Source organism: Gymnodraco acuticeps, unplaced genomic scaffold (genome assembly GCF_902827175.1).
Source record: "Gymnodraco acuticeps unplaced genomic scaffold, fGymAcu1.1, whole genome shotgun sequence".
In the NCBI taxonomy this organism is placed as follows: domain Eukaryota; kingdom Metazoa; phylum Chordata; class Actinopteri; order Perciformes; family Bathydraconidae; genus Gymnodraco; species Gymnodraco acuticeps.
Genome location: NW_022991400.1, coordinates 1124154 through 1135458, shown reverse-complemented (window position 1 = coordinate 1135458; position 11305 = coordinate 1124154). Strand labels below are relative to the sequence as shown.

The 11305-nt window shown below is 41.1% G+C and overlaps 1 protein-coding gene across 1 annotated transcript; it reads left to right on the top strand.

Annotated features, from left to right (window-relative positions):
* The first annotated feature begins 1932 nt into the window (after positions 1 to 1932).
* Positions 1933 to 5853, top strand: LOC117532391. The gene is made up of 4 exons (XM_034195702.1): positions 1933 to 1954; positions 2335 to 2527; positions 2699 to 3024; positions 5697 to 5853. Coding segments are annotated over exons 1-4 (678 nt in total). The 5' UTR covers positions 1933 to 1952.
* Positions 5854 to 11305: the final 5452 nt, after the last annotated feature.

Sequence of the window (11305 nt, the reverse complement as noted above, 5' to 3'; positions counted from 1 at the left end):
AGAGAGAGAGAGAGATATCTCTCTCTCTTCTCTCTCTCTCTCTCCTCTCTCTCTCTCTCTCTCTCTCTCTCTCTCGCTCTCTAATCGATAGAGACACTGTCTGCTTAGTTTCAATACTATCTTATGCTTTCAGGCCTAGAATGTTTATGTAACTTATGTGCCAGTGTGTCCATGGTTTTGAGTCTGTCTGTGTGTGAGCGCAGCGCCGTCTGCTTTTTGGCAAGTACAGTAACTAAAGTAAGTTAGGACTAAGCATACCGGTAGTTTTCTGTGGACCTGTCTGTTTTTCATTTACTTCATTTGTAGCCGTAACCGGGTCGTTTTTAAAAATCTGTCCATCTTCGTAGTATGCTAGCCGTGTTTATATATCTATGATGCTTGCAGCGGCGCTCTTTGACTGACGTAACGGTTATTGTTGTTTCCACGGTAATGCGCTTGATTTTTAAATGTATCTATATGTTAGATTTGAACGTAATCTATGAAATATTTTAGATTAAAAAATATATATATTATTTGTTGAAAAAAATAAAATGAAAAAAAAATGATATCATGATAATTTAAATTAATGAATCTGAAAACTTTTTCACGGACCCCCTGGCAGAGTGCCACAGACCCCCGGGGGGTCGCGGACCCCACTTTGAGAACCACTGCTCTAAAGTACCGCGGTCTCTTCTCCTAAATCCTTTTGAATTCTCCTATCCACTATCCCTTAACCCCGTGACGTTTCACTCAGAGGTCAAGGAATAGGAGATAGGGTTAGAATTTAGGAGCTAATTTTTGGATTATCGGAACGCAACCCTGGTACTGACAACCATAGATATATATAAACACTAGATGGCTCATGGGAGATTTTCCATCGTAGCTCACCGGCCGCCATCTTGCTACAGTCAACAGCTACTCTGGTACGCGCTATGATAGCTGTTGTAAGGTGAGTGATCTGCACAAAAATACTCTTAACTCGCTGAAATCTTGACTGATTTACAAACGGTTTTGTTTATTATAAACGTTATTAGCATGGCTATGATACAGGATGCTTGGACATGTTGAAATTGCAGCTTTTCTTTGTGTATGACGTGGTTGTATTAGCTGGCTAATAACAAGAGGCTGTGAGTGAGACCTAGTATTACAAAGTTGACCCAGCAACTTTACACCAGTGGGAGAGGCATAACTTCTCTTTCTTTTCAACATAATTTAAGTTACACATGATTTCTTCCAAGTGGTTGGGCTTGTTAAAACATCTTACATTTTAGATACATTATGATACAGGAAATTGCTGGCTTTGTGTTTACAGAAGTACCTGACTATTCTTTCACACACACATACGGGTATTGGGCCGAGCGTGACACCGTACTTCCGGTCTGCGCCGTTTTATGCGAGGTGCATGCATCCGTACACCGTCTAGGTGTTGCTAAGCTTCCTGTACTGAATATCATAGTCTATTGCCTTAATCAATATCTAGTCAACTCTAAAATACCACATATATGCAATGGCATGATAATATTATTGTGACAAGTGGGGTATTCACCTGGTGTTTCCAGAAATTAGACGTAGATGCAGCCAAAATCGACGAAGGCCACTGTCGTTTTTCCATACATCTGCAGGCAGTCTGTAACAACCCACACAGCTCTAGTTTACGCTGGTAACGACCTAAAGCACACCCCTCAAGTCCAGAGATGTAATCCGAAGACATGCAGCGATTTCTTCGGTCGTTAATTCAGAAAAAAAAACTACTGCGCTCTGCCTGGCTAGTTAGCTAGCTGTTTATATTTGCACTTCCAGGATATTAGCACCTCCAGGAAAATGGCGCATTTATATATATTTATATGGCGCGTGTTGCATTGTGGGTAGCTCGTGACGTCACTGTGTGTGAAAGAATGCCTGACTTTTGTGCAGCCTACGGCTGCTCTAATCGCCGCAGTCTGCACACAAGAACCCGTGGGATCACCTTTCACATGTAAGATATGACAATATTATGACTATAATTAGGATAATCGTTAATTACTTAGTGGATGTATGTACATTACAAGTCCTGCTACACAGGATCAGTGGGGCTATGTGAGATACTAGTATTGCAAGATTGATGTTGCTACCATTTCTTTACACAATTATGTAATGTTTCTTTTGGACACCTTTTTTATTACTCTTAGTGTGGTTGTCTTATTCTTAAAGTATACATACATACATTACATACATACATACATACATACATACAATTACCAAAAATATGATAATTTTGGTGTGTATTTTTGTCCTTACCCTTAATGTTAAAGGAAAGAAGGGCGGACAATGTTGACAATAATTTATATATCTGGCTACCTTTCTCATGTTTTTAAGGTTTCCCAAAACCGGAGAGAGGAGGAGGCAGTGGGAACTCGCCCTAAGAAGGGACGGTTTTGTTTCCTCTGGCAGGACGCTGCTCTGCAGTGAGCACTTCAGGAGTGAGGACTTTGACAGGACGGGGCAGACTGTCCGGCTTAAAGATGGTGTTGTGCCAACAGTATTCAATTTCCCAGCTCATCTTCAAAGGGTATGTGTATCATTGGCCAACAAGAATTCAAGGTGTATAAGATTGATTGATAAATATGTGATTAAATGTCACACTTTAGTTTTTCTTTCTGCAAGTTTAGGAATAAATAATGTGTTGTGTATTACAGCACATTTTAAACACTCAACATGTCTTTAATTATGTTTATTTTAGCCGGAAGCAACAAGAAGCACAACCACTTCAAGAAGAGCGGAAGATGAACCTCAGCCTAATGTTGTGAGTATTCTGAATGTGGCCAAGACCAGAGAGATGGTCATTGATTTCAGGAGGGTGAGGACGTCTCTTCTACCCCTGTGCATTCTGGGAGAGGATGTGGCTGTTGTGGAGGACTACAAATACCTGGGAGTGCACTTAGACAACGGACTGAACTGGAGGATCAACACTGATGCTGTGCACAAGAAGGGGATGAGCAGACTCTATTTTCAGAGGAAGCTGAGATACTTCCACGTGTGCAGTAAGATGCTGGAGATCTTCTACCGGTCTGTTGTGGCCAGTGCACTCTTCTTTGCTCCGGTCTGCTGGGGGGGCAGCATCAGAGCCGGTGACACCAGCAGGATCAATAAACTAATTAGGAAAGCTGGGTCTGTCATCGGCATCAAGCTGGACCCCTTTGAAGCTGTGGTGGAGAGGAGGACACTGAACAGGCTGTTGTCCATCATGGATAACCCCACCCATCCTCTCCACCTGCAGCTGGACAGTCAACGGAGCTCCTTCTCCAACAGACTGCTGCAGCTCCGCAGTGCCATAACTCAACAAATCACCTCTGGCTGGAAGATAACTCTCTGCTCCATAGTTTCTCTTGAATATAACCACGTTGTACATTTTACACATATTTAACATTAATATTCCATATGCCTTATATTTATGTATATTATATATATAATATCCTGCCAAACTCAACATGTATATTTTCCTCTTTCTTTATTTTTCTTGCTTATTTCTAATTCATTGTAAAATGCTTTGTCCCTTATGCTGCTGTAACTAAAAAAAAAATCCCAAATTGGGATCAATAAAGTACCATCTTATCTTGTTTTATTTGCATGTGGAATGTCACTAACAAATGAGAGCATCATATGGCTTGTCATGTTAAATCCTTTATCTCGGTGGTACCCAGGAAGGTCTATGATGGTGTTACTAGGAGAGCCCAATATAATTTGAGGTGGTACTCTGTGTAAAAGGTTTGAGAACCACTGGCCATCTCACTTGCTCTATGTCACTCATACACTTGAATAAACATGTGCAAACATTGAAACTACACCCAGGGATTGGCAACCTTTACAATCAAAATAGCCATTTTTGTCCAGAGCCTCAAAACATATGTTTGCCTTATAAGGGGAAAAGCCTATTAAGATCAATTTCTTAAAAGTACGCTGAGTTGTGTTTTCTGTTGGAGAATGTAAAAAAAATCAGACTCACAGTATTGATAAGTGAACATTGAATTGTTAAAAAAGTAACTTATTAATTTCCATATTACTATTATTTATATATTCGTATAATTGTGATAAATGAGACAGAACTGGCCTGTCTGTGAGCTCATTTTATGTTGGTTTGGTTCTTCTGATAAAGGTGTGAATATCTAAATAATATACCACCATATGCTATTGTCATTAGTTGTGTCTCTATTCTTCAAGCTAAGGCATTGCTAAATTAACAACTCTTGGCTTACAGAGTGGTAACATGAGACCGATTTTTATATATAAAATATAAATATATTTTAATTTTATAATTTATTTTAAATATTAACAATATAATAAAAATAAATAGAAATATATACACCGGCAAATATTTAATATAAATACCTTGTGTGTGTATAGCTATTGCTTTATCTGCTTAATGTTATTTTCATAAGAAAGTCCATGACTATAAGTATACAGTATCATAACTACATCTTTGATGTTTATAAAAAACCAAACCGTTTGAAAATTGGTTGAAAATTGAGCAAGCTATGGTTATTTAAATAGTAAACCACAATGTTATGAATGAGAGCTGTAGCAAGATGGCGGCCATGTGGCAACGTCGGTCTCGATTGGCCAGCAGCGCGGGTAAGTCATCTAGTGTTTATATATATCTATGCTGACATCGACACTCCCATAGACCTCCGTTGTAAAAAATGGCGGCGCCTACTTCCGGGGTATGGACATCGAAATAGTTCAAAATATTGTCATTTGGGCGTTGGACCTCATTCACTTACATTACGGTCCGTCGATTAGTTCCAGAGGTAAGTTCCTGAAGTATCGAACTCTTTTGAATTGTCAACTGTCTATATTGTATCAGAGGCCCTTTATGATGCTTATACTGGTCTTCATTTGTATATGCACAGTGTAATTATCTATATTTTATCTTGGTTGTTACAACCAATTTAGCTAGCATTGCCTGCTAGTTAGCTAGCGCGACTTCGTCAGCTTTGAAGGTAAGATTTCAGTAATGAATCGCTTGCAGCTTATATATCAATGATGCTGGGTAACTAACAAGCAGGATTTAGATTGATTATGTGTTTTTATTGTTATTTTGGTTTTTATCTGCTGAACCTGACCGTGTCAGCCATCCTTAGTAGGCTTTTTCTGTATGATATGACTTAACTGCTAGCACTAGTAGAAATGAGGTGGCGTTTGTGATGAATATTTCATTTAATATTTCATTGAATTTTGGGATATACTAACATTTAATTATGTGACATGTTGACTGTACTTTTTTTTTTTGGTACTGTTCCGTGTTAACTCATCTGTACTGTACAACTAGCCTAGCGCTACTTTGTAATACTTGATGGCATGCTAGGATAGATTCCTTTGTATTGTAATATACACACTAGTTTAATGATTGTTCTTCAAAGGTATTATTCAGTCTTAAACAAATAATAGCCTACTGAACAGGCTACTCTACAGCAGTGAATGAAGGATGAGCCTTTTAGGCTCATCCTTCCTTCATCCTTCATTCCTTCATGCATCCAAAATGTTTATTTTTAACAAAATAAACACTTAAAAAAAAATAATTAGCACTTTTTTTTTTCACCCACAGTGACAGCGCGCAGAGCATATTGGAACTCTACAGGTGTTGGGACAGAGTTCCTCAGACGAATGGACAAACATGTGTTTTCCAGGCAGTCTTGAGTGAAGCGGCTTGTGAGAACAAATGTGTGCCCTTGTCTCAACAGGTCATGCTGGACCTCCAGGATTGTTGTTGTGGCCATCACCAGTCCTGTCTGGACTGGTTTCCAGCTGCCCTTGGGACCGATCTACAGGCCCCGAAACAGATGGATGGAGTCCCGGAGGAAGCTGATGGCCTTATCATACTACTCCATCTTGAAATGACTTAGGGCAGTAACAGTGTTGCGTGACGACATGAGGTCAAACTTTTTGGTGTCCAATGTTCAGTCACTGTATTGGTAAGCAACAATTGTTTTGGCCAAAATGTGTTATTCACACTCCTGACTCCAGTTTGATGTGCTGCATTCTCCTCTGATGCGGCTTTCACACCAGCGCTTTTCCCTTTCTAGCTCCGAGCTAGAGCTTTTCTGGTTCAGCTCCGGTTTCCCTTTTCTGCACCTGACTGGTGCTGGGCGTATTTTTATTATGATTCTACTTGTGATAGTCAGACACGACAACCTGTGCAGCCCATGTATTGATTCCATCCGATAGCTGCTATAATACAAAACAACACGTCTGCCTCTCTCCACAATGATCAATAACAATGAACGGATGGTCAAAGTAAGGTACAAATAAACAGAATCACACGAAGCCTGGTTAGTGTTGCCTGACTTTATAAAGTATGTTTATAAGCACTACTGCTTGTAGGCAGGCATGACAGTCGACCCATGTTCAGGGGAGGAGGGTTTACTTTCCTGCACGCCTCGACGTAAGAGAGACGTAAGCGACGCCACCTCTTAGCTCCGAAGCTCTTGCCTCTAGACCGACAATTTTTTGGAGCTGGAAGTGAATCCGATTCCGGAGCTAAGAGCCGGCGCCGCTGCGGTGTGAACAGGAAAAACCGGCGCTTTTCAGGCTCCAGCTCCGAGCCGGAGCTCAAAAAGCGCTGGTGTGAAAGGGGCATGAGTGGTCCTGATTTCAGGCAGAGGTCATGGCTTGGAAGGTTTTATATTCTGTAGTGTCTCAACAGAACCTAATATGAATTGCTTTATTGTCTCGTCGCTGGATCACCTCCCCCTGGCAAAGTGGCCTCGTTATTGTTGACAAACCTGTTTTTGTTGCTGGTTCAACAGGAGCTTCTGTAAATAGTTTTGTAAATAGTTTGAATATTTATCATAGTAATCATTTTTAGTCTCCCACTCTCTCAATTTAATTTATCGTTTCTTTGCCCCACCATGTTTTGTTGTCCAAGGGCACTAATTTGGTCTGTGTTGAAGATTGTTTTACACTTTAGATTAATCAAAATTGTGTTTTTTGGCTGAATTAATCTTTTTCTGTTGAACCCTAACCCTCTTTGTTCTCCTTCTCATTCATTTTACTTTGTTTTGTTCTAACACACATCCCACATCACATCACTTTTTCCATACACTGTTCTTAATACTTGTTCACACATTTGTTCGTCCCTTTTACTTTGTTCTTCCTGTTGTTCTTGTTCAAACACATATATCAATTGTTCATCCACTGTTGTGGTAAAATGATATTCATAGTCTTAACATGATCATGCTACCCATGCTAACATGAACACAAACGTTTCCCTCCAAAAATGTAAAACGTATCTAAGTAATAGGCTACCAAGCTTTCTGTTGTCACCCTGCCTCTCCAAATGCAAAACTGTCAATAAAAAGTATGCAATAATGCAATTACAGCTGAAAAAGTACTTGGGTGTGTGTGTTTTTTTTATATATATATTTACCATTCAATAACGCAATCGCTGCTGTCTGTCTGTCCCATAGAAGAACATGACAGCGCAGCGCAACTATACTACGGACGTGACTGCCCTGGCAGTGACAGCAACATAGCCTGCTTGTGCTACCACACTTTCCCCTCAAAATATCGTTAAATAACGAAACTTATAAATAGTGCCAATCCATACAAAGTGTAACCACATCATGTAAATATGAAAGCAATCTTTAAAAAATAACAGTGTTGGTTTAATCTATGACTATTTTGACCATGTTTGTGCTGTTTTTGCCATAGAGAAGCATTGCCACGGAAGTGCGTTTGGAACTATACCGGCATACATAAACCACGTGACCGGCTGGCGGTGACATCAAAGAGTGTCGTAACTCTTATCTCTCTAGGGCTCTGACGCGAACAACAAACTAGACTTTTGAAACTAGAGGAAGATAAGGAGGACTTTTACAAAAAAGTAATAGAGATTGTTGTCCAGAAGGATAGCATGGACTTCATCTTCAAGTCAAGGTAAGACCACATTGGTAATGAAAATCGGATCTTACTAAGAAAGAACAATCCAATATTTAGATTGTGGGTATCCTTTTGTTGAACGGTCTGTTTAAAATGAATCGAAACACGACCAAAAAAGCTTTTGAAAATAACAGAATATTTCGATTAAGGTCAGAATATAATATTTGTAAATCTGACTCTGAAAGAGTCAGTGCCTCACCAGCCATGAACCTCACCGCACGTCACTGTAGCATACATAATACCTGACGTGGAAACCTTACTCATGGATGGGGCTACAGAGCTACCAGAAAGACAGTGGAACCCGGTGCATTCCTCCGTCTGAATGTGGAGCACTTTTGCTAAATGTTTAGACAAATTGCTCGTGTTACCGCCCTTACATGCTAAACTCTTATTGCACTTTTGACAACGAGCATCGAGACGGGTAACATTTAACTACACCTCGGAGCGCGTTCTCTCCGCCATCTCCGCAGTGTGTTGCTGCATGTAGCAGCTGCTTGTGTGTAAACTGCCCCGCCCCCTCGCACACAGACGGGGGAGAGAGATCTCGTCTGATCGAAAATACATCATAGACGCATTTTTTTGTCTTTTTGCATATTAGATGTTTTTGTAGCAATAATACATGACATATATATTTTAAATGTCTCCAGTACCGATAAAAAGACCAATAACGTTGGAGCTTAACGGTGCGTAAAACACAGGTGACGACGTCACCAACGAATCGACGACTGAATTAGTTGGCAACTAATTTGGTAATCGATTAAGTCGATTAGTTGTTGCACCCTTAATATGGTGTCTGCTCTAGACGCTTACAGTAACACCTCTTACGTATCTGTGCTGCTGTCTGTACAGCATATGTCCATAACTGCTTTGGGAGGTTACTCTCTAATAGCATGCATCGTGACATCTCAAATAAGGTCCTCCAACCTCTCTCAGCAGTACCGTTCTGGTGAGGTGAGTAAGGGGGCACTTGTCTCTTGCCTTATCCCTTTCGTCCTAAGTAAAGTTTGAAACTCATGCCCTCATGCCCGGTAAATTCAGTGCCGTTGTCAGATCTTATGCACTTAATGTGTCCATATGGAGCAGTATCCGCTATTAATTTTTCAGTAGCTTTTGCTGTATCACTCTTTACTTTGATAAAGTAGGGAAAAATCATCCCACTATAATCATCAGTAAATGCTATTGCATATCTGTACCCGTCTTTATCTGCTGGTTCTATTGGACCGCATAGGTCTGTATGTACTAGCTCTATTAGCCTACTGTCTTAGCTTTTGCATCTGCCTGCCTGTTTCTGCTTTGAGTAAATGTTCCCTGCGTACATATTTCACAGTTATGGTTAGACATGTCATGTTTCCCTTTGATCGACATACCTTTAACCACTTTCTCAAGTTTAGACACATCCTCAAAATTACAATGACCAAGTATTCTATGCCATGTCTGGATGTCATGACAACCATTACAAACATCATCAGTATTTTCATCCTCTACTGTGCTAAGGTAATATAGCCTACCATACACATCCATTTTAAACTTGGTAAAATTTTGATGAATCAGCCAATCATCACCGTCTTTGAAGCGGACCTCAGCTCCGCTGGCTGTCGCTGCTTTCACGGAGAAAATGTCCTGTGGAAAAGATGGGATGTAAAGCGCTCGTTTGAGCCTCGTTTTCACTTGCCGTCCCTCGCTGTCGAGCAGAACAACTTCGGCTTCTCCTCTCATCTTCGCCATCCCGGTCATTTTCGTTCCATCTGCCAGCTCTATCACATGGTCCTCGGGTCTAAAGCTCTTATCGATTGTCTTAAACTTTGCCAGGTCATTAATCATGTGTGTCGTGGCACCACAGTCGACCATAAGACCTCTCTTATTTCCTACTTGATTTTGGCAGTCACTTATTTTGAAAAATAATGATGCACCAGTATCATCCTCCGTGTCTCCGTCTGCCTTCTTCACCTGATCACGGCCCAGCCCTCTGCCTCGGCCTCGCCCCCTTCCTCGGTGTGGCGTGTCCCACCGTCGCTCCTCTCGCCTCGCTTGGATCTCGTTAGGGCATGTCCTAGCCCAGGGGTGGGGAACCTCCGGCCCCCGGGCCGTATATGGCCCGCGAGACCATTTGGTGTGGCCCTCGAGGTAATTTATAAACACACGCAAAAAAGAAAAAAATTAAAGAAATCTAGACGGCAAAATAATTAAACAAGTGAGTGCCTGTTTTTCCTGGCCAAGGTCAGGGTCCATGAACACAACACAAGCCTAACGTGTCATCACGTGGTATATGTCTCGTCTGACAGGGGTGTAGTTCTGACGGGGAGCACCAGAACGCAGCTCCGCTCCGGCACTTCCAAAAATTGCAGTACCCATAAGGAGCCGTACACATGCTGCAGTTTTTGCGTGGCTGTGTTTTAGTTGTAAGCCCAGTGGCGATCTGTTCATCTGTCATACTGATCGTACAGTCAATAACTTTGTTGTTATTAGCATCTGGGTAGCTAGCTATGCTAACGAATATAAGAAGCTTTTTCTACAACCAGTGAGGTAAAGGCACATCTTTATATGATCATTAGGCCTATAGTTATAAAAAAATAAGAGAATAAAGTAAACAGGTATAAAATACTATATGACTGTAAAAAAAAGTTGTTATTAATAAACAAGAATACAGTTTGAAAGGGGAGTGATTTGTAAAATATCCATAAAGAAAAATAAAATCTGCTTACAGTTCTGTTTCATATGGGTGTTGAGAAATGTATCCATAGATCTCCTAATGTTGCTCTCAAAGTGCACCAGATTGATGCTTTTAACTTCAACATTTAAAAAAAAAAAATCTTCCCGGGGGAGCATGCCCCCGGACCTCCCTAGAGGAGGTTAGGTCCCCCCCACTTAAATCATGTTCACATGGATAGGAGTCTAAATACATTTGCACACATCTTGTGTCCATATCTTTCTGTTTGGGTGGTCATGCCACAACTCTGCACGTGCATGCGTGAGTCATGGCAAGATATCTGGATTAAGAGGTTGCTTTTTCTTTGCACAGCATGAAAGAAAGGTGAAATGGTGGGCTGTGATTTTAGTATTTTTAAGCAGAGGTCAATCATTTGTACGGCCCTCGGAGGATGTTGAAAACATTGAAATGGCCCTTGAGAGGAAAAAGGTTCCCCACCCCTGTCCTAGCCCAACACATCCTCACTCCCAGGTCGGCCTATGTTGACGTTATGTCAAGTCCCCTGTGTCGGCTTTTTCCAACGCAAGGGGGGGGGCCTTAGCGTCCATTTTCAGCTTTCCGGGATGTCCATATGCTTCTATGGACGCTCATGGAAGCACGGCATTCGTTTGTGTCGACTGCCCTTAAAGGCAATGTGAGCATCCATTCTCATTGGATAACGGAGAATTATACACCCGGAAGTAAGTATTCCCCTTACTGTCGATT

What these genes read in the sequence shown, in the direction of transcription:
- LOC117532391 (XM_034195702.1), top strand. An exon ending in TCCCAGCTCATCTTCAAAGG is followed by an intron (nt 2,528 to 2,698) that starts GTATGTGTATCA and finishes TGTTTATTTTAG; the next exon opens with CCGGAAGCAACAAGAAGCAC. An exon ending in ATGCTGGAGATCTTCTACCG is followed by an intron (nt 3,025 to 5,696) that starts GTCTGTTGTGGC and finishes TTGTCTCAACAG; the next exon opens with GTCATGCTGGACCTCCAGGA.